The 27,252-nt window shown below is 39.8% G+C and overlaps 1 protein-coding gene across 12 annotated transcripts in view; it reads left to right on the top strand.

Moving 5' to 3' along the window:
• Positions 1-14,581, top strand: part of ESRRG (estrogen related receptor gamma) — a 402,038-nt gene extending 387,457 nt beyond the window's left edge. For all 12 annotated transcript variants that reach the window (XM_082756554.1, XM_082756559.1, XM_082756557.1 and 9 more), the window contains 2 exons: positions 3,458-3,727; positions 14,259-14,581. In XM_082756554.1, coding sequence (XP_082612680.1) covers positions 3,458-3,727; positions 14,259-14,503 — 515 coding nt within the window. In that variant the 3' untranslated portion in view covers positions 14,504-14,581. The remainder of the gene's footprint in view (positions 1-3,457; positions 3,728-14,258) is intronic.
• The last annotated feature ends 12,671 nt before the right edge of the window (positions 14,582-27,252 follow it).

The raw sequence follows: 27,252 nt of genomic DNA, 5'->3' as shown, positions 1-27,252 counted from the left end.
GCCTGCACTGCAGCCTATTTCTGTCAACACTCAGCTCAGGAAATAAACATTTATGCTTTCTGAAATGAAAGTGTATTTTTGAAGACTAGCCGTCAGATATTTTTTGCCCTTCACACTTTCAAATGCTTAGCCTTTTTTGTAAGTTGACTGCAAAGTGCATCGGTTTGCTAGGCAAAAAGGGAAAAAAAAATCGTGACAAGTGCCCATGGCATCATTGTCAAGCACATGAGCGTCTAGTAGAAGATGGCAGGAAGGTTGGCACAAAACATGCTTCCTTCAAGCTTATTACCTCGGGGGTACCTGACTCTTGAGAAGCCTTTCAATCCTCCCAGATGACGTTATTCCAGACTGTCATCTGGTTTATTCGGAGCGCGCCGTGCTGCAGACAAACACGCTGTTTAACTGCAGGTCAAGGTACAGAGCCATTCTGCGAGCAAATGCCTGTGATACATTAAATGGCATTGACATGGGGAGGGAGGCGGGCAGAGATCAAAGTTGTCACCACCATGGTGCATGCGAAGGGGGAAGAAGGCGCACAACGTGGTGCTTTAAAAAGCCATTGTGCAGTGCTACACTGAAAACTCTGAGCGGCAAGGCTCTTCGGAATTAAGGAGCCAGACAAGGCATGACAAAGTTCAAAAGCCCACTGTGGGAAGCATCTCAGGGCTGTTTGGAGAGAGCTTAGAGCTGAGACCGGGAAGGCTGTGGCTGGTGCAGAAAGCTGGCAGTGTATTCACAGATGATCTGGAGACTTCTTTTCAAATAGTTACATTTTGAAATAGGAAATGTCCACTTGTCACTGAACATCGTTGGTCTGAACATCATATAGCAAAAGTGCAGAGGATCAGAGCAAAGTTTGGCACAGAGCAAGCACAACCTTCAGGAAACAGTTAAAAATGAATCCCTCTATGTAAACACGTCTATGGCTGTGTAATCTGTTCTGTTAACTGTGACTTGCTGAACATCTACTAAAAGGGCACTGGTGGGATACAAGAGACACGCAGGATGCTTTCACATTTTCTGAAAAATCAGAACAAAACAAAGACAGATTAATTACAACATGATGCTGCTTTATATTCCCACAAGGGATGCCTGTAAAAGTTAAAACATGCTTTCACTGAGCAGGCTTTCAAGGGAAAGTTACTTCGATCAGGGAGAAAATAATCATGTTTATTTGATTTATTATTGGAGTGCAGAACAGTGTGGTTTATATTTGCCAGTTTTTCTATAATGTAAAAAAATCCTTTGATTTTTTGTGTCATATAAAAACAATTAGTATATTTTCTACACCAGAAAGCAGATTTTTCAAGAGTGCAGAACAATGAATTGTAGGTAAAATCCTATTTCTCCCTCTCACAGGGCATATGTAATTTCCTTTGGCTGTGGCATAATAAGTGTTATTGAAACATAGCAGTATTTATTAAAAAAAAAAAAAGTACCAAAATAGATAAGTAAATGAAGGAAGTAGGGAGTGTTAAAAAAAAAAAAAAAAAAAAAAGAATAGAAATTGCAAGTTAAACTTTTTTTAATCAAAACTGATTTTATTGCTTTTTGCTTAATTAAACTCTTCAGAAGTGTGTGAAACATTGTTATACCTGAAAAATTGTTAATTTGTAAATCACAGGGACAAAAGGGCTCCACTGCAACTTTAAAGTTTCTATGCACGTAAATGTCAATAGAGTGCCTTCTCCATCATCAGCACTAAATTCACATTGATGCCTCTTTTCTTCTCTGTATTGATCCTTCCATGAGAACGTAGATTTGTATCTGTTAATTAATGCGTCCTGAAACAGCGTTTGTATTAATCAGGCAGATAAGAAAAATTGGATGCCTGCACCCTCATGACAACCGTAAAAGTGCTGGCCCTGATAAAATCGTGGATGGACCTCAATAAAAAAGTTCCTCCTTCCACTCAATAAACTAATCATCCTGCTTTTAATTATTCGGCAGAAAGATGTGTGGAGATTGGAGAATGTGTAAATCTATTTACTAACAGCAGTGTCTGGGAGGGAGAATAGGGCTGTCACAGGACAGTGCTGCAGGCTACGTTCTCTGTCCATCTGCTGCTGCAGAAAAACTGGTTCTTGAAAGACGGGAAGGAACAGAAATGTTGAAGCTAATTGAAATCATGAATTCCTCCTTATAACCTTTCAAACGATTATTTCTTCTCCATTTCCCTCTTATTTATTTTAATCACAGATGTGTTATTTTCCATTGTCACCTCCTCAAGGGTTTCGTGGTGGTGTTGGCTCAGGTTTTGTTGGTTTTTTTTGAAGGCAGAGAGCTACAGTTCTATCACAAGGCTCAAAAGACAGTATGAGAAAATGAAAACAAATAAGAAGGGGGAGGAAATAAGAGAGAGCAAGCATGCAGCCAGTTTTATATTTCATTTTTATGGATGCCTGGTGGTTTGGATGTGGGCTTGTCTTTTTTATTGTATTACTTCTGTTGCTTAGTGCTTATAGAGAAAATCTTGTTTGGAGTAGATGCCTTGCAGATTTGCTAGTTTATGATCTGTTCCTACTTGACTGTAACTCTTGACTTTCAAAACACAAAAATGCATTTAAGTGTAATCGAACAGCAAAAAGAATGTTCGTACAGCAGGAACCCTGTCAAAGAGCATGTGAGCAGCTCCATAAACAACTAAATGAAAGCCTCAGACATGTCTTAAGACCCTTTAAGAAAGGCTTGACTAATCCCCTTTGATGATTTTATTAAGTCCTTGTGGTTGCTGGTGCCAACTGGCAAACTGCTGCATTTCACCAACAGGCCAGGAAATCACTTCCTCTCCCATGTTGTTCTGTATCTCCTAATGTGATTGGGATATTAGCAGTTTGATATCATAAATTAACAGGTACTGTAAACAAGAGGCTGAAAAGGTAAGGCAGTAAAGATTTCTGCCCCCTGTGATCCTATTAGGAAAGACAGCAGGGGAAAAAAAAATAGGAAAGCAAAAGTTCAATTCATTAAGAGGCATTTATTAAATTTTTGCTTGTCCTCAGAAAAGTGATGGTGTGACTGCTGTTCAGTTGGCACTGTAATATGCTGTCCCATTACTTCAACAAGTGTGGTAGAGGCAGGAGCCATTGCAAAAGTAATTAACATCTTCTTGGAGGAGGGTGGGTTACTTCTTTTTCCCCTGAGGTTAAAGTTCAAAGAGAATTTCACTCTTCGTGTTAATCACCTTAATTCTATTAAAACATCAAATCATCCCTTTCAAAAAGAAAAAAAAAAATCCCTCCTAAATTGTCCTTCTTGGCGTAAGGTAGCGGTGAACAGAGAGGTAAGAGATTCCTATAGTAAAATGGGGATGAAAGGCATAAAAGCAGAAGGGAGAATAATAAGAATACATACTTGTTTTATTACAATGTATATAAAAACAAATCAAGTAGAGGAGCAGGTTTATGACAAATCCAATTGTGCTTAGTATTTTTTCCTGTGTTTTTTTCCTATTCAGGATTCTCCACTTTGTCTCTAGCTGACCAGATGAGCCTTCTGCAGAGTGCTTGGATGGAGATTTTGATTCTCGGTGTTGTATACCGGTCACTTTCTTTTGAAGACGAGCTTGTATATGCTGAAGATTATATTATGGATGAAGACCAGTCCAAATTGGCGGGCCTTCTTGACCTTAATAATGCCATACTGCAGCTGGTAAAGAAATACAAGAGCATGAAGTTGGAGAAAGAAGAGTTTGTCACCCTCAAAGCTATAGCACTTGCTAATTCAGGTTGGCACAGTGGCACAACAGTTGCTACATTTTTAATATATCACTTTTCTCCGTAATACTTTCTGCATGCTTGTTTTAAATATGGATTTAGAAGAAGAAATTGCTAATCAACCCTTAGTCTAACCGGCAACAAACAAAACAGTTCAAACTAAGAAGGGCTTTCTGGTTCCAAGTAATTGGGGAACATGATCCTAAGGGAGTGGAGGGTAATGCACTGTATGATTTGGAGAGTATTTTACAGGCAAAGATCCTTTCAAATGAATATGGATGTTGTTCTCCTAAATCCATTCCATAATCCAGACAAGTCTAATCATTGCAGTTAAAATGAGCAGGAGGGATGCATTGAGAATATGCTATATGCGTTCTCTTTAAATGCAGCTGCTGATGATTTATTTGATAGGGTGAATTCAGGATATGGGGGGGGAGGAAATTCTTTATTAGTCTCGCATGGACCCCACCCTACCTTATGGATCCTCTGCATTTATCTATTACCTGTGCAGGAAGGGTTAAAAATCTCAGGAAGAATTTTTTTCCTGCATTTGAATTTAAAAGTGCTGAAGCAGTGAATACTGTCAGATAAGTAAAAATCGTTTGTGCTTTGTTGTTTTTCCTTTTGTGTCTCCTTAATGCTTTATTGTGGTCTTAAGTCCCTTTTAGCATTTGCATAAAGTTCACGATAGATCCCTCTTTAATGACGTGCCGATCATTAGATACCTGTGTGTCAATAACGTGCTCTGATGCTATGTTCCATTGACAGTCACACCGTGCCCCTCCATCTGCTTTTGTTTTGACCCTATCTTTGAACTTTATCTTGGTTGCTGGCCAGTAGTTTTCCCTTTAATTACAAGAAGGAAACTGTCAATAAAATCTGTTAAATGGGATGCAATGAGTGGCTTGAATGGGCGGACGGCTATTTGTTCAAATTCTGCAGCATTCAAGGTATTGACAGTTTGTTTTCTGGGGCCATATGTGACGATCAATCTCAGGCTGGGCTCAGCCGCGCTGAAAAATGAAAAACCAGATTGCTTTTGCTTACTTGTGGATGACGACTTGTGATTTGGCGCGGTCCTAGTGAGATGAGACCTTCTGCCCAAATTGCCCCCCTGAGAGCCAGGACGCGTGACTGTTTTTAGAAATAATTTTTTAATTGATTTTGTAATTAACAGTTCATCTACAATATTGATGCATGAATCCTCAGATTGATAGGAGGGAAATTGTTTTCAACAATGAAGTTGTACTTTCCTATTTGTCTTTGTAATGTGATTTAGAACTCTGCATTTTTAATTGGAAATATAATTCAAAAACATGCAAAGCCAAAATGCTTATTAGTTTCTTTGTAAAGTGTTCTCCACCCCAATAACTCTGTCCTTAGTTTTAGAATATTATTTTATTTCCAGAAAAGGAAAAAGCTGAAACACCCCTCAAAGCCTAGCATTATTTTTTAATTGAGAGTTTATTTATTTATTTTTTACTACTATAAACATATACTTGAGGATACTTTGCGGTCACAAGTAACATTTTTCTCAGGTTTGTTCATTCTTTGTGAGCAGAGCAAGAAAGTTATCTGGAAGCCAGAGTCTAAGTTGTGAAGCTATTAGTGTTGTTTTTTTTAATTCTATAAACCAAAGTCCATTTGAGTTAGAAATATTCTTGTAACTTACTTGATAAAAAGGTTTAGGGGCTAGAATATGGGGATACAGCATTTTCTCATGCATTGTTTTTTCACCAATAGGCATACAGTGGTTAAGTAATAATAAAATACACTGCTGCCAAAAAAAAGTTTAGTCATACATTGTGCATAGAGTGTGTCAAAATCATCTGTAGCTTCATTAACTTCACTGGAAATTTCAACAAGGATAATGTCAGAGAGAAATATAAGTCAGTATACTAGAACTCAGGGCACATTTAAGTGAAAACATCTCCTTCCTCATCTTAAAAGAAATAAAATGGCTCTTTTAAAAGAAACGATTGTACAGAGAAGTTACAAAGCAAACCAGTCATTTGATTTCCCTCTTAGCAGAGTGTTTTGACTGCTGACATTAAATATTTTAGCTCCAGGTTGTACCTGCAGCAGATATCAAACTTTGTGGCTACACCAACCTGCAGAATTACAGACCAGCAAAAAATATCAGACCACTGGTGTTATAATTCACAAGTACTGCTAAAATTAAAGTATTAAAGTAAAATCAAATTTATTTTTTTATAGACAAAACCAGAAATAGCTTGTTTTTACATAACTAAGAAATTGATTAATGTACATGCAGTTATACCTGAGAAAAGGATACCTTTATGAAGTCTGTCAGTTAGCAGTTCACATTTTACTGTATTTTGTTGCTACAAGACTTTCTTCAAAAACTACCACTATTTATTTTTCCTGTTTAAAATACAGCAACATTTTTGTGGATGTAGAGCGAATGGATAAAGTATATTAAAGACTCCTAGATGTTTCAGCCATATCCACGCTGTCTGGTGAGATTCCCAGGTTAACTCTACTGTAAATAGAAGACAAAGGTGGTTTTATGGTTCTGCATCTGTGTTAGTGATTTATGATACAGTGTCACACTACTTTCAGTGCTGGTATATAGAAGCAGAAAAAGAAATTGTAGATTGTCTTAATATTGATTGCATTTTGTATAGATAAATACCACAAGCTTTGCTTTGGCCAGCAAATCTAAGTTACCGTGACCATTAAAATACCCCAACTGCTGCCTTTTGTTTTGGCCCATGGGGTCTGTTTCTCAGTGCAGCGTCTGAGGCGATGCTGCTGGTTGCTTTCTGAAAGGTGGGGCCAAGGAGCTGTTATTCAGGCTGATTTTCTGATGCTTCTTCTCAACTCTTCCATTGTGATGTTGGCCAACGCCAGTCCGCCTCTATAAATTTTCAGAAATGCAAGAACTATCAACCTTGGATATTATCCTTGATCCCAAGCAGAGTGCATGTAGTGTCTGTAAAGTTTAAATACATATATAAGAGCACAAACGTATGGATGTTTTAGTCCTGTGCAGATTAAACACTGTGCGGGTGTGGTTTCAATAGTTACGTTTAGTTTGTAGTGCTTAATAAAGACTGTATTAGAGTTTTAAATCTCTGCGATGATTCAACAGTAATTAATGCACCTTTCATGCTCAGACTCTGAGGAAGTCCCTCTTACCACCGGGTTGTCCTTGTCCTGTCAGTATCCCTGGTTTCTTCCTGCTTTCCTTCCTTTCTGTGCACAGAAGCAAGTTCCTTGAAGCTGCTGGATGCAGCCACCCTGCGTTCCCCCTTGCACTGCCCAAATGAAGCAATCTGGCACCACCGAGCACTTTGTTTACCCACGCAGAAAATCAACTTTGAATGGTTTCCAAAACATGCATGTACCAATTACTTCCTCGTGTGTAAGGGAAGGTGAACTATTTACAAAATACGTTCAGGTGAACGCAAGTGCACACGTGCACACTCCTGCACGTAAAAGGTGACCTCCTCATCTTTTCCATATTAGAAAATGCTTTCATGTATTGATTAGGAAATACTAAAGAGGGAGTTGCAGGTGAGCAGAAATTGCCTGATCAGTAAAGACTAAATTGTTCCTTCAGGCCTAAATGCTGCAGAAGATCTCAGGAGTCACAACTGAGACCAGATTTTAGAGTTCCCATCTAAGACCTAAAATAAGTAACTAATGTGTCAAAATACATTAGCACATTATAAAATGTGATCTGTGTGTATCTGCCTAATAGACTGCTGGCATCTTGAAAAATCTGACCTAAATGTGGATGCTAGGCACTTAAATGTATAACCTTATGCACTGTTGAAAATTTAATCTTAAACATTAATACTAGCTGTCTAGCCAGTAACACCAGAAAGAGGAAAGGGCCTCCACTTGCCATCACAATTTCTGGTCTCACTATCTTACTAACTGACTTTTTTTAAAAAAAAAAAAAAAAAAAAAAAAAAGGAAAAAAGAAAAAGAAAAAAAAAAAAAAAGGAAAGACAAAACCCTTTCAGTACCGAAGGAGTGAGAACTAAGAAGCATCTTGTGCATGTTAACATCATGAAGCACAGAGCAGCACAGATGCCAGGAAAGTTACATGCTCATCTATCCTGGTAAGAAATGTAGCTCTTACCTGCAGCTTATTTATCTTTCCAGACAGCAAAACAACATACTCAGAGCGCTAGGCTATTACAATTAAATAATATTATCATAGTAAAAATTAATTGATATAACCCTGTAAATGATATTTCATAGAACATCATCTTTATTACCAGTGTAGATTGGGGTTTATAATATGTTGCAAAATACTGTATTTAGTTTCTAACAATGCCATTTTTGCATGTTGTTTTATTTAGCCATCTTTCTGTATCTTGATAGTGTTGGAATCCATTATTAAATATGGCTATCTCTAATAGCCATATAGAGAGAAATATATATACACATGTCATTGGTGTATTACCAATGTTTATACTACAAAATATAAATAGCAAGACCTGTTAACTCCTTCATATAATTTCATATAAAGAGTGAAACAGCTTAGAAATTAATTTGAGAAAAGGAAACTGCCAGGATAGTCAGTTTTCCTGTCTCATAAACAGCTTTTTCCTCCTAGTCCATTTTCTTGTAATCACATCGGTTGCACCCCCAGTGCTTAGAGAAAACAAATTACTCCGTGGTCACTTGCTCTGTTTTTGGTGTTGGTTGGCTCTTCTCTTCTGGTGGTTGGTGTAGTAACCAGATAACTTTGTGATGTTTCTCACCTGTTTATGAGTGAGGTAGCCACTACCCCTACAGCCATTACGTGCTTGGAGCTCGAGTCTCCCAGGGGCGAGGCAGGGAGGTGAGGCAGGGAGGCCAGCAGTGGCAGCAGGAGGTTAGAGCCCCGGGTCCCCTCATCCCGGTGCAGGGTCACCAGCGAAGCTGCACTGCCTCTGTCCCTGGCCAGCTCTCTGCTTGTATGTGAATTTCCTGGGAATCAAATCTCCATGGCTGTGTAGGAAAGACCCTGTGTGAAGTGCCACGCCACATCCAGTGGTGGGCAGCCGCTGTTAGCGACCCTTCTTTTCCACAGCAGCGTACCAGTGGTACCAGGCTCTCAGTGGTAATTTCGGCAATTACTTCTGTCTCATAGTGCAATCCAGACTAGGACCTTGTTCACTAAAACAAAGCATACAAGCTTCTGTTTTACTGTTTTGGTTTCCACTGCCTCTAATTCCTATGGACAAGGAATTTGTAGTTTATTCCTCTGTAATTTCCAACGTATGTATATTCTGACTGAAGTGTCTGTTTCCAATGGAATAATCCAGATCTCAGACCATTTTTGCCATACTCTTTTGCAAGGGAAAACACTCCTGTCTGTATGCTTGTCTCTTAGCCTTAACATGCAGACCCCAGCAGACAGTTCTGTTCAGGGAAGACAGGCGAATGGATGTTCAAAGTTACGTGTGTTTGTTGGTCCTACATAGGGAGAACCAAAGTCAATATCTGAGGCAAGTTCACTTAGAGGCTGGAAAAGGATGGGAATTATTGCTGTGTGAGGGAACCGGGAACCTAGTTTGATTTGGCATCAGCAGTTTCCATGGGTTACGTCTATCTTAAGCAATATGCTTTTCAAAATGTCACTTTGTTGTGTTTCTCCTATAAATTATACACAAACACAGTGTGGACAAGCACTTTGCAGAAATGCAAGTTTTCCTCTGTAAATGTCTCACATTTCAGGCAGGACAGGATGGACATCTGTAATTTTGAAAGAATCTCTCCCATGTGAACACTGTGGTGATTTTTGTGGTGTTTTTTGTTTTGTTTTGTTTTGTTTTTGGATTGGCAATATCATCCAAAAATACTTTCCTTTTATTTCAGACATAGCCCAGATTATGATTCTTTTCCCCTCAGTTAAAGGGGAACTGTTCTCCTTAAAGTCAAAAGCGTTGTGTGCTGTTCTTGCTCTTCATCTCCAGTTCTTCCATCACCCAGCAACTCCCTAACCTGATGTATCCTTTTTTAGTTTGTGAGATACTCTTCCATATGGAACCACAGATGTCACTGTGATTGCTATCTTTCAAGTACCTTGCTCTACTTGTTGATATTTGCCCCTCTGATGTGCTTTATCAGCATCTTAATGCGTGTGTTCACTGCTGTATACTCCCTGCTGCTTGATTCACTGTAATAATTTCTTGCTTTATGCTGCCTGAATTTTCAGACGTGAAGAAATACTTCACTTGAGACCCCTGGGTTTCCTCTGCTTTCTTCTTACTGATGTATGTTATATACACTATGCAAACATACCAGCCTCTATCTTTCCTGAGAGCAGTATTTGGAGAGGTCTCCTTGCCCTCATTTCAGGTGCTTTCCAAACTTCAGCTAATTCTTCCCCTTTGTGCTGTGTTCTGAATTATTCCTGGGTGGCCCGGATGTTTGTTTGCTGCATTTGAGATGAAGCTTGAATTTTAAACAAGGTAGATTGTAATCTCAATTTGTATCTGGACCTTGCGGTGTTTCTCTTAGATGAGAACTCTGTTTTTCTCTCATTTCTGCACAATGATGCAATCAATTGGCTTTCTGTGGGGCTGATCAGAAGAGGTGCAATTCTGTTTTCCCATGCTGTGATGGTGAAACAACGTGTTTGCAAGGATAAAAAGAGACTCTCAAAGCAGAGCTCAACAAGTCCATGCCCTAACTTGTTGATCTCACCCTCCCCCATTGCACTGGGGCACTGATCAAAACCTTTTCCCTCCCCTTGGATTTACATCCCATGTTTTCAGCAGTCTTGTATCAATGAGTCTTGTGTCTGGCGAACACTAGCCTGGGATGCTTTTTTTGCAGGGTTCTTAATATCAAATCTTGCTTGCTTCCAAATGACAATACTATCAAATTACCCTGTTTATTTTCATTCTTTATAAAGGCACTAATTTTCAAGTGTCTTACATCTAGGTATAGGTTTCCTAATTACCTGTGTAGAATACAATTGAAGCCACTTCAAAAAAAATAATAATTCTGTTTTTTTCTTGGTATAGAAAGAACATTCAAAATTTTGTACATAACTTAGAATTTAATTTCATATCGTCTGTGGAATTATTTCTTTACTTCTGGATTGTTGCACGAGTCTGTTTTTCCTTAAATTGTAGCAGTGCTTGTTGACATTGCCCTCTCTTATGAGTGTGGACTGGACTTATCAGCAACAAGTTAACCTGCTCTGAATTCACTTCAGTGTCTGCCAGTCTGTAGTTACTGCAAAGATTTCTTTTCTTTTATTTTTCCTCTTCTTTTCCCCTTGGCTAGTTCAGCATTTTCAACCATTTTGCTTATTTTCAAAGGCTTACGCCTGAGGGATTAAGATCTACATTCGCTTAATATCTGGAGTAAAGTGGAAGTTCCAAACTCCAAGGCTAAAACTTGAAGAAGTATATTTGTAGAGATTAATATTTTCCTGAGCAATATGCGAGCTGAATCATCGTCTAATTAAATAGCATAGATTTAGTGAGTTTGCATTTAAACATTAGCAGCCCCTAGAATGGGTAAAGCTGAAATGAGTTTGAATCTCTTCTGTAAATGGAAAGTTAAATTATCACAGTAATTTGATTAAATCATTTTTAAATCTTTCAAGCCAAATCACAGTTTTAAGGGAATAGTTTGAAGTTGTAGTCACTGGCTGTAAGTGCCTCTCTCCCCGCTGTTTTTTCTCATTCCATTTCCTGTGCCATTCTCAAATCTATTTGCCTGGGTTTGGGTTCGAAGCACCGGACCATGGATTTCAAAGACAGCAACAAATATATCAAACGTTTTACTGCTGTTTCTCTTTCACATCAGCAATTGCTCTGTTTACCAGAGGGATGCTGTACGGTCACATCCGGACTCCATCCATGTATTTCCAAGCTCAGTTGTGAACGTTGGTTCTGGGAAGAACCAGACAAACTTTATACAAGGTTAAAAGCTGAACATTTATGGTCAGGTGCTCCAGAAAGGCCTGTCTCTCTATGCAGCATGGTGTAAAACTGTTTTTCTGGGAGAATCAGCCTTTGACCTGCCAAGAATTTTCTTGCTGCTAAAATGCTCCTATCCCATGCTCCTAACATTTCTGGGTTGTCTATACACCTGGCCCTGCACTGTGGGCTTGGAGAGAGGAGGAAAAGCTATGTCATTTCTGCACAAAGTGTGCATGGTTTGTGGAAAATGATTTGGAGTAGCCCATCCTACCCATGCTCTGTACCACAACTGTGAATATCTGAGGATTTGGTGAAGAGTAGAGGAGCAATGAAGCCAATTTGTTTGGTGTTTGTATTCCAAATTAAGCCCAGTGATTGGACACCTTGCTTAAGACATTTGTCACGTTTGTCTGTGTGTGTGTTAGCATCTCTGTATTGATTACATTCTGTTTGTAGGATACAGGATTCAGGGATTTTCTTTTATTGACACAATTATTTAATAGAATTGCCATATTAGAAGACTATCAAAAATGTATGGATTTGAGGAATGGGCTCACATTAATTAGAAGTAAATTTTGCTACAGGTACCATTTCCCTGGCATCTTTCTTAAAATGTTGTAGCCCTCTTTTTCCCTAAGAGAGATATTTTTTGGTTTCTCTGTTTTCAGCACAGTGCACCTTGATGTGCAGTATCACATCCCTGCAGCGTATGTCTCACTGCATGCTTCCTAGAGCATGTATCCGCTAAGACTCAGAATTATTAAACGTGAAATTCCCATAGGACTCCATTATGTGTAATTAACAGATAAACTGTCATCAGAATCAATAAAACGTGCTAAATGATCCAAACTTGTATATAATTAAGTGTCTGTTTTAGAGCAGGAGCTGTAACTTTTTTTTTTTTTTCTTTTCAATTTGCACATTTGTTTTGACAATAGAAGCTGGAACATTTTGGTTAACCTGTTACTTACTGGTTCGTGTTTTGGTTTCATATGTTTGTGTTTAAAAAAGAGAGGTATTTATTATCCAGCCTAATTGTTTGAAGAAGTAGTTATATGTAAGCTTTCAGGAGATAAATCTTAGGTGCATCTTCATTCTCAGAATATAATTCAAGTATTTGAGGCATGTGGAAAATTTGTTGCTGTTGTCATCAACAGGGGAAAAGCATGATGCCCACGCTCATCTAGTGCATCATAGCTGCTTAGTACAGGAGCTGGAAACATTTCTGGAAGTGGGTTCTTCCCTGTCCAACTTCTCAGTCACTGTTCTGCCTGAGAGCAGGAGCTTTATTCAAAAAATAATAATAATAAAAAAATAAAAAAAAATCTGCAAGGTGCAAAGTAAGCATTGTATTAACTAGGTTTTTCAAGGAGATGCCCTAACGCAGCCATGGATTCACTGTCCCAGCTTCACCTTGTGCTAAGGTCACGCAGTGTCCCTAGGACATGCACCCCCTTGCAGCAGTTCTCATATGGTGCTTTATTTAAATTTTATGTAAGTCCACGGGCCAAAATCCCAATTCTGGTAGCTGATCAGGGGTGTTTGGCAGCCTATTTCACAAATGGCTGTTCTTCCTTACTTGCGTTCACCTCTCTTTGGACCACATCGCTTTTTCTTTGGCATTTATGATTACATAAAAGTCAGAGAATTAGGGCTGCTCGTCTGAAGTCATCTCAGCATGGTCCAGTAACTGCGTGTTCTCAGGGACATCTTCCCCTTTTGTATTTATGCTGTTTAGGGTTTTACAGTTATTTCAGTTAGATCTTTTCTTTTTATTTCACACTTCCATTGCTTTAATCTTTCCAGGTCATGTAGCAGCTTAGTTTAGTTCCTGGTGTGCATTTTGTCTGGGCTTCTCACTCAATACTTACACCACCAAAACATCTCACCTGGAAAAGGTACAGGATGAGGTGCTTGCTTTGAGTGATTAAAAAAAAAAAAAGCAGAATCCCAACAACAACAAGATGAAGCATCCTCTGAGTGAGTAGGAGGAAAGGATTACACCTAGTAGGAAATGTTAGCTTGATAGAGCAAAAGCTGCTCAGGACCATGTTAAATGTTGCCTCTCTATGTGAACATGCCGGAGGGAGAAAAACTTTGCTAAGCCTATCAGGAAACCACATCAAACTCTCCTTTCCCTTGTGTCAGTGAAGTGGTCCTAATCCTGTCATTTTTATGTAGCCATGAGCACCACCGACCAGCGGGTAACAACCACAGCCTCCAATCCCTCAGCCTCGGAGCCTGCTGCACAAGTCTACCAAGCTTTCACATAACGGGGCAGTCATTCTTGCATCCCTGATAAAATGCGGACTTCAGCTCGTACAGCCATTTGCCCTTTGGCGCTGTAATTTCTTTGACGCAGTAACTGTAAGAGGTAGTTTATGGAGCAGCTCAGGCGACCGTTTTCCTAGTTTGAGGAGGATGAGGAGAAGGATTATTTACCCAAGAGTTAATTATACATTTGTAGCTCCACTGTGGTTCCGGATAGTGTTCTGAAGGTCGATACAGAAATAAGTGGGTTATTATCTTCCTCCTCTGTAAAAGAGGACAGCACCAGTGAAAGAGCTGTGCAGCCACTGGGTTACCTGACTTTGTGGCACACCAAACTGAAACCTCTTGTTGCTCCTTTGTTTTGCAGACTCAATGCACATAGAGGATGTTGAGGCAGTGCAGAAACTTCAGGACGTCTTACACGAGGCTCTGCAGGATTACGAGGCCGGACAGCACATGGAAGACCCACGTCGCGCTGGCAAGATGTTGATGACTCTCCCACTTCTGAGGCAAACCTCCACCAAGGCTGTGCAGCATTTCTACAACATCAAACTGGAAGGCAAAGTCCCCATGCACAAACTTTTTTTGGAAATGCTGGAGGCCAAGGTCTGACTAAAGCATCATGGGGCTTTCCCATCATGCACGTTTTAAAAAAAAAAAAAAAAAAAAAAAAAAAAAAGGGAAAATAAACAGGATAATAATGGCAAAGAAACTTAGTGTTTAATTAAGGAAAAAATGACTGCACTGATATTTAGCAGCAAGACTGTGAAGCAGCTTTCAACTTTTTCTTCTGTGTCTTTCTGATGCAGTTTTTCCTTTTCCTTTTCTCTCTTTTCCTTTCTGTTCTTTCCTTTCCTTTTTCCTTTTCTCTTTTTCCTTTGCTGCTGAACTTTTTAAAAGAGGTCTCTAATTGAAGAGAGATGGAAGCCAGGCCTGCCAAAGGATGGAAATCCATAATATGGATGCCAGTGAACTTATTATGAACCATAATGTCCCCAATGACAAAGGAATCAAAGAGAGAACCACCGTACCTAGCAGTACAGTACAACACGATGAACTGACTGAATGCAGTATTAGATTTCATAGGAGCAGTCTCTAATTAGACGACTAAGCGACGATGCATCGGCTGCTTCTTATCATTGCATTTTCCATCTAGATCAGTTACAGCCATTTGATTCCTTAATTGTTTTTTCAAGTCTTCCAGATATTTCTTAGGTTAGCTACAATGTAACTTTTTCAGGGAATAGTTTAAGCTTTATTCATTCATGCAATACTAAAGAGAAAGAAATACTGCATTTTTGTGCTGGCTTGAACAATGATGAACAATAATGAAGGACAAATGAATCCTGAAGGAAGATTTTTTTAAATGTTTTGTTTCTTCTTACTAACGGAGATTTTTTTGTACCAGCTTTACCAGTTTTCAGCCATTTATTAATGTGGGAATTTATCTTACTAAAGCAATAGTTGAAGGGAAGGTGCATATTATCACGGATGCAATTTATGTTGTGTGCCAGTCTGGTCCAAAACATCCAGTTTCTTAACATGAGCTCCAGTTTATAACTAAATGTTCACTGACTCAAAGGATTAGATTACACCTACCGTATATCTGAGTAGTCTAACATTTAAATACTCCATGTCAAGTACCAATCTATAAAGGTGTAGGAGACAGCGACTGTACAAAGGTATAGTTGCTGTGTGATTTCTAACTGCTTCAGTTGTCAATGAATGAGATACTGCCTGTTTGCAAAATTATAACTTTACACACAGGAGAACCCTCAGAACCGATAGTAGCTTAGAGGCAATAAGGCAAATGCCAATGTCTGCAAAATTAAGAAATCAGAGTAGTAGACTTCTGACCAAATTCAACAATTTAACACTTCTATACCTTATTTATTGATTTAGATTTTATTTTGTAAATTGCAATTGTTAACAAGTAGCTAAACCAGTATATGTGCTTTTCAACCAGTATTGTCACAGCATGAAAGTCAGTCAGTTTCAAGACTGTTAAGAGGTGTAATCTAATGTATAAACCAATTAGATGCCCCCAGAAAACTACAGTCGCTAAATAACCAATAAACAATAACCTCCATCAAATGCTATACCAATGTACCAGTGTTAGTAGCTGCTCCCTGTACTATGTGAACATCCTTATTCTATGTACACAGATGTAATTAAAATTGTAATCCTAACAAACAAAAGAAATGTAGTTCAGCTTTTCAATGTTTCATGTTTGCTGTGCTTTTCTGAATTTTTATGTTGCATTCAAAGACTGTTGTCTTGTTCTTCTTGTGGTGTTTGGATTCTTGTGGTGTGTGCTTATAGACACAGGGTAGAATTAGAGACAATATTGGATGTACAATTCCTCAGGAGATTACAGTAGTATATTCTATTCCTTACCGGTAATAAGGTTCTTCCTAGTAATAATTAAGAGATCGAAACTCCAAACAAATACTCGTTATGATCAGATACACGTCAAAATCATAATATTTTCAAAACAAGGGATAATTTCTGTAACAGTTTATTATAGAATACCAATGTATAGCTTAGAAATAAAACTTTGAATATTTCAAGATTATAGATAAGTCTAATTTTTAAACGCTGTAAATATAGCTTTTATTCAATCATCTCTCAGATGTTGTTATTAACTCGCTCTGTGTTGTTGCAAAACTTTCTTGGTGCGGACAAGTTTCCAAAACTATTGCTACGTTGTGTGCTTTAAACAAAATAACAATGGGCTGGTGCTCCATCAGCCTTGTGCTAGAAAAAAAAAAAAAGAAAAAAAACTGTGTATCTATCATTAGCTATATGGGACTATATTGTAGATTGTGTTTTCTCAGTAGAGAAGTGACTGTAGTGTGATTCTAGATAAATCTTCATTAGCAATTCATTCAGATGGTCAATAACTTGAAATTTATAGCTGTGATAGGAGTTCAGAAATTGGCACATCCCTTTTTAAAAAATGACAAAAAAAAATACAACTCCTGGGAAAAAGGTGCTGATTCTATAAGATTATTTATATATGTAAGAGTGCAAAAAAAAAAAGTTTATTTTCCAGAAAGTTTGTGCAGGGTTTAAGTTGCTACTGTTCAAGTACACTATATATATATAAATATATAATATAAATATTGTTTTTGCTGTATCACATTAAAGAACTTGGGCTTCAGGGTCAAAAGCCAATTGACTAGAAATATACAAAAAAAAAAAAAAAAACACAAAAAAAATGGAGATGTGTTAAAGGCACACGGTGCAAATTTTAGTTTTCGTTTTCAGTAATATTTTGGAGCTGCAAAAGAACAAGTATCTCAAGACTGTAAAAGCATTACCTGAAATATAGCTAAAAGAACTGCACGGGCTTTATAATATTGTTCATCTTAAACCTTGCTGGAGAAGAGTTCTTTCAAGACCACTTACTTAATGTGAAGTGTTGGGAAAATTTCAAAGGGTGTATGTTTTAGCCATAACAATTTAATTTCTATTTTTGCTTCATTTTTTAATTTTTTCTTATTTAAAGCAATATGATTGTGTAACTCCCAGAAGTTACACATTTGTTTCAATCAGATCAGATTGTTGTATTTATTCCACTATTTTGCATTTAAATGATAACATAAAAAGATATAAAAAATTAAAACTGCTATTTTTCTTATAGAAGAGAAAATGGGTGTTGGTGATTGTATTTTAATTATTTAAGCGTCTCTGTTTACCTGCCTAGGAAAACATTTTATGGCAGTCTTATCGTGCAAAGATCGCAAAAGGACAAAAAAATTAAACTGCTTATAATAATCCAGGAGTTGCATAATAGCCAGTAGTTAAAAAGCGAAACAAAACAAAAAATAAAAACAAACATGTCTATAGCTGTAGATGGGCTTCACATCTGTATAGCAATCAACTGTATATTTTTGTGATGTGTATCATACCGTGTGCTCCAACCAATGTCCATTTGTGTAAATGTATTTATTTTATATTGTATATATTGTTAAATGCAAAAAGGAGATATGATTCTGTAACTCCAATCAGTTCAGATGTGTAACTCAAATTATTATGCCTTTCAGGATGATGGTAGAGCAATATTAAACAAGCTTCCACTTTTGATTGCTTTTATTTTATTTTTTGTGTTGTGGGGTTTTTTTGGTTTTATTTTCTTTTTCTAAGAAGGAAACAAACCAATTAGCATTACCTTTTGTTACTTCCATTCAAAGAGTAGCAAGCATTACCCCTCTTCCCTCGAAGTACAATATGAGTGTAAATAAATGCTATATAAAGCCTTGTCAGAATGAATTCCAGTGTGGTACAAGACATTTTGCATATTTAAGAGTATGCAAAATGTCTCATAGCACATTAGAATTCAGGCTGACAGGCCTTTATATAGCACTTATTTAATCTTAAAGCATCTTCACATCAACCTGCATTACTCAAAATCATTGCCTCTCTGTCAATGTCATAAAAGAAAACTTTCCCACTATTTTAAGATCACATTAATATCATCTGGAGGTACTTATTTGCTTTCTCATCAACAAGCGAGTCTATCATTCATTTCCTGCCGTAGGAGATTCCTTTTGTGTGTTCGGGTAATAAAAAGAAAAAGGAAATCCGTATCAATTTGATCCAGCTTTTCTGAATGGAAGTAAACAGCCACGGGAGCGATAATATAGATTGGTGTTAATGAAGAGCACCGATAAGTCTTCAAGATCCAAAGGGGTTAACCAGCATGGTTCAAATCCGACAATAAGTGGCCTTGCAGCCTCTTGCATCTGAAAGGCTGCAGCCCCGATTGCTCGGGGTCAGCCCGCGCTGCCTGTGGACCCTTCTGGAACCATCACAAAAGTGCTAATGTGTGCTTCTCTTGCTTTTTAGCTTGTCTTGATAGTATTTTGTCATTGTGTGTGCCAGCATGTTTCTCACCTTCGCTGCTGGCCATTCTCTGGAGATTTTGGCCGATGACACAAAGGCTACCGAGCAGCGTGACACCTGGGGGCAGGAGCTACCAGGGGCTCTTTGTGCGTCGCGGGCTTCTGGTACTAAAACGCCTCGGAATGGGAGGGGATCGCTTTACTGCTGTTAGGACTGTCTATATTTTAACTGTACTAATAATTGGGGGTTTTCAGTTAAAGGAGCAGCAGAACAATAGGAAGTTTAAGGAGTCTTTAAAGGAAGATGTTAGTGTTGACAGTGGTGTGTGTATGTATACACAGGCATTTGTGCATAGACGCACAATGCACAGAGCTGCTTTTCACTCCTCTTCAGTGTTCTGATTTTGAATTATTGCAAAGTAGCTCTTCAAAGGAAAACTAATATTGCACCATGCCTTAAGAGTGAAAAACGGGGTGTTGCAATTTCTCATGCACAAAGGGGAAAGAAAAGCATTTGTCAACAGTGGTGCTTAGTCTCCCTCAGCACGGGATTGCACCTACTCGCTGGTGAAATATTTTCACATACAATTTAAAAAATCTTAATTAGCATTTCTGTAGCACTTTTCATCAGGGGCTCACGCAGCACTGTACTATCACAAATCTAACATTATGGAAGAGAAAATATAAGAGAGAAAATACAGGGAACAGTGAAATACAGCGACTTTGAGGGATGCAAGTCTGCAGTTGATTGGGTTGTAGTTTTTTTCTTTTTCCATTGTGTATTTTTTTTTTTTCTTTTTTCTTTTAAAACCTTGCCCTGTCTTTGCAGCAAAGCCAGGAAGTGGATAGAAACCCACTGGAAGTGTGTAGGTAGGCAGAAACGTTTTGCTAAGTATCTGTGGGGAATTTGGCTAGGAGCACAAACCTCTCTAAACTATGAAAATAGCTACGAAATCTTGAAAGCAAAGAAAGGGCTTGGGGCAGTGGCATTAGTAGCTCAACCAGCATGTGCTGCTACCACTTGCTATCCAGTGCTAAAGACCTAAAGCGCGGCTGCAGCAAGGCCACTTTGCTAAAATTCAGAGACTGGCAAACCGGCAGAGTGCTCCCATGGTGGCTATGGCTCATCTCAGCAAAACGAGATTTCTGCTGACACAGTCTGCATGCCCACCCCCCTCCCCAAATAAGACAAGCCAGCCCCGTGTGGAAGCATGGCTTTGCCACCGTGGCAGCCAGCTTGACGGGCGTCTGTCCCTGTCCCCACGTCAGGCTGGCCACCGAGCACTCCTCTCCTCCCATGCTGTTACCCTGGCACCGTCTGCACGCGCAAGCTGGCCAATGCCGTCAATATTGATGCAAAAGGAAACTGTGCCGCGTGCCGAGGTGGCTACTGAATGGCACAGGATTTCTGAGGGGCTCTGAGTGTTCTTCGGAGCTTCGCATCCAAGAAATTGCCTCACTTGGTTTGATCCCGGCTTTTTTGTTCGGGTGGTTGTTTTGTTGACCTTGTGGGTTCGCAGTGTGAAAGGGTCTGGCAAGCACCAATAAAAAGTAGTTTGTGGTGGTCTCTCCAGCTGATCCTTTCTTAGAGATGGAAAAGGAACAAAAATCCTGCAGCAATCAATGCTATTACATGTGCAGTTCTGTGGGCTTCTTAATACACAGTGCCAAAGCCACTGAAATGCAAATAGAAGATAAAATGAAAAAAAAAAAAAAAAAAAAAGAAAAGTCAAACAAAAAAGACAGATTTGGATAATAATTTGGGAATATTGCCCTTATGGGTACAAGCTCCCATGCTGTAGCACTCTAAATGTCCTCCTGTGGGATCACCTGGCAATAGCCTAGTGGGGAGAAAAAAAAAAAAAAAAAAAAAAAAAAAAGGCTCATTCAGCCAAAAGCATGTCCTTTTTATTTTTTTTTTTATTTTTTTTTCTTCTATCTTTTCCTATTTTCCTCTTCCTTTTCCTTTTTTCTCGCTTTGTTTTGACCATTACTTATCCAGGCTTCTGCCCTAAACTTAAGAAAGGAAGATAGGGAAAGCCTTCATCTGTTTTCTGAATTCCTATTTAGTTTTTCTACAGAGGCTGTTCATTCTCCTTAACAGATATTATTTTTTTTTCTTGCACTCCCCCCTTTATGTTGTATTTTGTCTTTCTAGTGTAATGTAGGTCTCTGATTTCATGAGGCACTTTGCTAATTACTATATCCTTCGTTATACAGCCTGGCTGCAGTAGCTGCATCACAAGGAGTGTGTTTTTCCTGTCTGATAAGCTGCTGATTCTGTGTGTATAGATAGTCTCTCCTCTAGCATACAATTCACAAACTTCCTCCTTGAGGCTGTGCTATTTAAAACAAACAAACAAACAAGAAAACTAAGCACAGGAAAGAATATGGATACATTTACTTGTTCTTAACAGTTTTTATTCACAAGTGTTCAAAAGTGTTTGCGTTGATGCATCCTGACTGTGCTAATTGTTACCATTTTGTTAAGATTAAAAGCCATTCTTCCTTAGCATTCAGATTACTGAGCCCAGTTTCTTACAATCTCTGTTAATATAAAAAAGCAAGTGGTGGTAGATTGATTACACGCAGAATCTTATTATTAAGCATAACAGAAAAGAAAGGAATTTCAAAATATAATCCTCGGTTCCCAGGAGTATTTGTCTTGTTCTCCATGAAGTTAAAGGTCTGAAATAATGTGCCCATCAGGAGCTCAATGTTGCATGTCCATGCCAGTTGGTCCAAGGGCTTGTTATGATGGTAATGACCTGCTGAAACGTGAGCTTTGATGGCAACAATACAATTGCTACCAGCTCACCCGCTGGGAGAAATATTTTATTATTGTCAAATGCCCTCCGCAGAGATTTGTTTTGCCTGTTCCTGTTTAAATTAAATTCAGAGCAGAACTGCATTATTATTTCTCTAGAGTATATTTGAAATAAACAACTAGTCTCCAAATTTAGGATTCCTGGTTAGTTTAAATTTTCTTATTAGCAGAAAAATTACAATAGGTGACAACATAGCTGCAGGAATATTATTATGGCAGCCATACAAGAGATTTACACACTGAGAGCATGGCCTAAAAGCACAAGAACTCCCTTCTACTTTACAAATGCCAGCCAAATTAATAATTAACTGTGCCATAAATTCTACAGCCTTAAAGAATGATGTCAATGCTTTTCTGTGTCACACTAGAGGAATTTTGTCATAAGACTAAGCGGGGTTCTTTATAAAGAGTGTTACTTAGATGTAGAAAGCAGACCCAGAAAACAGACCTTGCCACTCTGCATTACAGCAGCTCAGTGAACGAGTGACAGCAGGACTTCAGAGTCATTTACTATTGCTTTCTCAAGGCAAAACTACGTCCTTACGCCTGTGAAACTGAGCAAATTTTGTTACACATTAAATGGGCCAGATTATCTCTTCCACGAGCTAAAGAGACAACACTAAATCCCAGCTCATGTAATTTCCTTCAAAATTGTTCTGCTCAGGCCGGGGGTTCCCAGGAGCGCCACCAGCAGAATTATCCAGTGATTCAGCCGTACTTACACTGGCAGATGTCTGAGATTTAAGGCAGTCCCAAAGCCTTAGCACAAATCCTGTACCTCTCTGCTGCTTCATGGGCTCGTCTCGCTCATCAGCCACTGCCCACTGCCGAGCAGCCAGCACTGTGGCCTGCTTTGATGAAAATGATTTCATCTGGTGAGGCACTTTAGCACAGGACAGGCATCTTAGCACAGGCTAGGTGGGCTCCACAAGCTGTTTGATAGAGGGCAGGCCATCCACCCACTGCAAAATGCCAGCCTGCTACTAGAGGAGCCACCAAATGCCTGGAGAGGGAGGGACGCTGATAGGGAGGCGAGGGCTGGGAGATGCCTCCCCTCGCAGTGATTCCCCTTCTGCTTTGCAGATCGCACTCCTAACACTCTCCAGTTCAATCTACCATGCTCTGTCTGATTTCACAGCTTCGTTGGGAAGGTCCACAAGGTGAGGGCTGGCTGTTGGAGGAAGTCAGTGGGGACACATGTACTGGTCTGTGAGGGTGTCACGCCAGTGCCAGAGGTCAATGGGGCTCCTCTGTGGCTCTGAAAGGAAAGCCTGCATAACACCCTCAGTAGTTTCCCTCTTTACTGCTGCCCCTAATTAAATCATAATGATAATAAAACCACAACGACTGGATCTGCAGGCCAGTGAAAATCTCCATATCATGAAACAGAAAGGCTTCCGCCTTCCCTATGGCCTGCTGGCTTCCTGCCATGGGACTTGCTTGGTACACAGGTTGTTCTTCTTGCCCTCCCCTGAATTTTCACTTAATGTTTTCTCTTTTCCCCCATAATGAAAATGTGTTAATGAAGCAAATACCTGCAGCCCGTGGCAGCTGAGCCGTACAACTTAGCTGCAGACATGGTCCGTCCTCCTGAGGTGGGCTTTGGGCCCCAGACCGTGCCCACAGCTTCCACCACAGCTCACTCCCTGCAGGCTGCCCCAGTCTGCTGTGACACCTCCACGTAGTCATATAGTGGTTTTCTGTGACCACAAAAGATGTGCTGAGCAAGAACTAACCCCCTGCCCAGCCTCCTCTCACTCTTCTTCCCTGAAGGGTCAGCACTGCACTACCAAAGCTGTCCTGAAAACACAAAATGACCAGAAAAATCATGTAGCCATTTCCTGTGGAGAGCTCTCTGCTCATTGCATTTGCGCCCTGATTCTGAGAAGAAAGTGCTCACTGTTTACTGGATTTAAAGGCAAAAAATGATGCATTTCCTTCCAGAACTTGTGCTTTTGTGAAGCGGCTGTAAGGCACAGAGGGGCAGCTCAGGACAGGCGCAGGCTGAAAGCCCTTGGCTCGCAGGGGCTCCGAGCTCAGGCCCCAGCCCAGGCTTTTGCTTCAACATGAAAAAAATATTTACAGTAGCAGCATTTTACTGGGGCTGACCCTAAGGATGCTCTCAAATAGAGGTTATATGTGTCCCTAGCGTTATTACGAGTGGAAGTTGGACAAGGCAGACTAATCTCAGGCTTGGTAGTGGGCATTGCAATCCAGAGCAGCCTCACAAGAAATGCAGAAACCAGGCCTGCTTGTTAATAAAGAAAAAGGCAGGGCATCCGATACAACCTGATTCTTGTATTACGGAAAAACCTAGAGGCTGCATTACTAAATTCTTCCTACCTTACCTGGAAAACAAACAGAGAAAAAAAAAAAAAAAAAAAAAAAAAGGAAAGAAAGAAAGAAAAAAAAAAACACAACACAGCACTGTAACGTAGTCTCACTAGATACTTGTTTCTTGTTTTTAATCCCTTCTGTCTGGCTGTCACTGCCCCTGGCCGTTGTACATTGCTCCAAAAGACTGAGATCAGCCATGTCCTGCCGCATCCTGGCTTGCCTCCTTTGCTCTGCACCAAGCACCCTAAAAGCTATGGCACAAGCCTTGTACAACAGTGTCTGCTTCCATAGCATTTAAATCTGTGAGGTACAACACAAATAGTTTACAGCAGCACCAGGGACCTGGCTGGGAGTGTTTTCTACTGAGCAGCGTGGGGCAAAGGAACACAAAATCATTTTAATCAGTCTCTGTCCTCCTCTGGTTTGGATATGTGAGCTTGGACAGGACAGCTGCCAGCTCTTTTCCATCCATAGGGTGAAGATAAGCTCCCACATCCCACCAGTACTGTGGGAAATGTTGAATCAGTCCATGTGGTTAGAGAGCACTTGGTATTTCTGTGTATCCTACTCTATACAGATGGGTAACAGAAAAAGTTGTGGGAGGGCATTAGTTGCTTCTTGAGGCTAATGCCACACATTGTAAGGGAAGAAAAAAGGTTTATAGACAACTACAACACTGTGCTGGTTTTGCTTTGTATCTCAGATTGGAGTAAAATGAACAAGTTCTTTTTTTTTTTTTTTTTTTTTTTTTTTTTTTTTGATGACTCTTTGTCCTCTGCCTTTTATATCTTACATGCTGACTATGGCCACGAAAAAAAAAATGTCTTTGATATATTTGTGATTGTGGTACATTGATGGATTTCAGGCAAATTGTTAAGATGGGCTTTGATAATGCTGTAAGACATAAACGTGCCTATACTTGCAATATGTGAGGTTTTACATAGTTCCTACATTGATTCCCTTGCTCCTTTGTCACCTAGACACAGAGACCCACTCACAAGGTGACCATGACGAAAGGGTACAATGGCAAGGGGGATCCCTTCCCCCTCCTTCCCTTGCTCCTTTACATTGACCAAATGTCTTTCTAAATGACTTGCTGAGCCAGGCTATTCTTATATCTTACATATAAATGGACTCTGTCTTACAACCAGAAGATTCAGGGGAAAAAAATTTCAGCTCCCAAAGTGAAAAGATTAAGGTCAGTCACTTTACACTACAAAACCTTTTCACAAGAGCAGCATAACAAAAGGATCTGCAGGCCTATCTGCAACATGGTTTATAGCTCCAAGAAAATCAGGAGATGCTATGACATCCTTTTAGAGGACTGTGCCACTATTTTATAGACTTACAGCAGAAACAGCTGGGAAGAGGAAGGTGATATTAAGTGCAAAGAAAAGCTAACTTGTTTCTCTACTTAGATTTACCCGTGTGTCCTTTTTATTGGGAGAACATCTGCAATGGAGTTGAGCATGTGTGATTCACAGAAAACACATCACATTTGGATCACATTGGATCACAGGCTAATGAATGCAATGGTGCCTAATAACCAAATCACTATGATGTGTTGCTCTGATGCTTTACTTCTCTTTGTTTATTCCATCAGTGTTTAAAAGCAGGTGGCAGAAGCCATGCAACTGAATACCTGTGAAGCACAACACGATCCTTGGATTGAGGCAGTTCAGAAGTGCTATTCACAAAGTCAAATGATCTTAACAGATGTTCCAGCTTAAAAATAAATTATTTGTATTTGGCACTGTGGCCCAGCCAAATTGCACTTATTTCAGTAGACTTCATTTTGGCAAAGCATTGAGAAACAGGAAGGACTTCCCAAATGCATAAAAAATCTATTTGAAATTTAAATACCATGCCAACAGCAAGGGGGCTCTGGGGTAGAGGTTGACTAATATAAACAGATTTACAGTGGCCAGAAGGGGCAGCAAATAATAGTCATCAAACATGCCCAAAGATCTGGAAGAATCTGAAGACGAGACAGTCATAGCAATGTTGGAAGAGGAAGGCAGAATCTGCAGAGAGGAAAAGAGATCTGTAAATGAGAGAAAATGCAGCTGTGCAGAGAGAAAGCCAAATGTGGACAGAAAGAGAGAAGGAATACGTGTAGAAATACAAAACTCATCAGGCAAAGAAGATAAAGATGCCAACTGGTCCTCTTGTTACGCCCGTTTTATAACAGCGTAGCCATCTTGGAGTCAATACAGTTACATTCATTTATTATTTTATTATTATTATTTCTAAGTCAGCACAGAACAAGGGCTGAGCTCACAAGGCTACAGAGACAGCAGACAGCTACTAGGACAAAGAGGCAGTGTAACAGAAGAACAAGGACCTTGCACTTTCATTTTGTGATTGAGTGACTGCTCTATCTAGTCAATCGCCTCGCAGATCAACACTTTGTCTGAGTGGTAGGGTGCCCTGGGGGCCGTGGAGAGCTGCAGTGCCCTGGCTCCCATTTTCCCCTTCAGCACTGCCCTGAGCAAAGGCGGGTGTGAGCTGGGCTGCCTCAGGAAGTGGCCAGGCTGCCTGGGTCCTGGCTTGCACCTGCACACAGCTGAGGCTGCCAGGGGCTGCCCATTTCATCCTCAGCTGTGAGTGATGCCCCAGGACAAGTAGGCCTGGGTAGGAGGAGCTAATCCCTGTGTATTTGAGGTGGAAATTGCAGAGCTGACCTTCTCCTAGGGTGAGTCAGCTTTGTGATAGAGATTGCGTGTGAGCTCTGGTTTGGGCCAAAACAGCTTCTGTCCTGCCTTGGCCAGGTGATGTTGAAGTGTGTGTTAGGAGGAGCCACTCTTGAGGTGCCAGGTTGGTGGGTTGTTTTAAATGCAATTAAAAGCCTGGGCACACTGAAGCCAGTGTGGCTTATCACTCTTTGGACTGTGAAGGTGATGAAGCACTTCATAAGCATGTACAACTAAAGGATCTCTGATCTGAAGGGCTTGGAAACCAAAATATGGCATGGAGGGTAAGATGTAATTAAGGAAAAACATGATGGGAGGGTACAAATAATAGCAAGAGGACCCTGTTCGGGTTGCTCTATACCAGGCAAGTGCTGAATCAAGCTTGAGGGCTTTCCTATAAACTGAGAACAACAAAGCTTCATGCTGGTCAGCATGCAAACTGTTCTTTGCACTTTGTCAGGCGATGTTGAGCCATGTGAAGGCTGGCTGAACTTTTATGTTCTGCTTTCTATATGAGCAGCTATTTTTGGAATCTAATTACCACTGTTTAGGGAGTCAGGTTAATATATATTTGTGGGACACAGGATTAGAAAGCAGAAGGCCTCAGTTTGTTGGAAATCAATTTTAATATCCCTATGGCTGTGGTAGAATAAGGGT

Source organism: Aythya marila, assembly GCF_965140915.1.
Source record: "Aythya marila genome assembly, chromosome: 3".
Taxonomy (NCBI): Eukaryota; Metazoa; Chordata; class Aves; order Anseriformes; family Anatidae; genus Aythya; species Aythya marila.
Note: the sequence above shows the minus strand (reverse complement) of the source record. Positions and strands in the feature narration are given on the sequence as shown.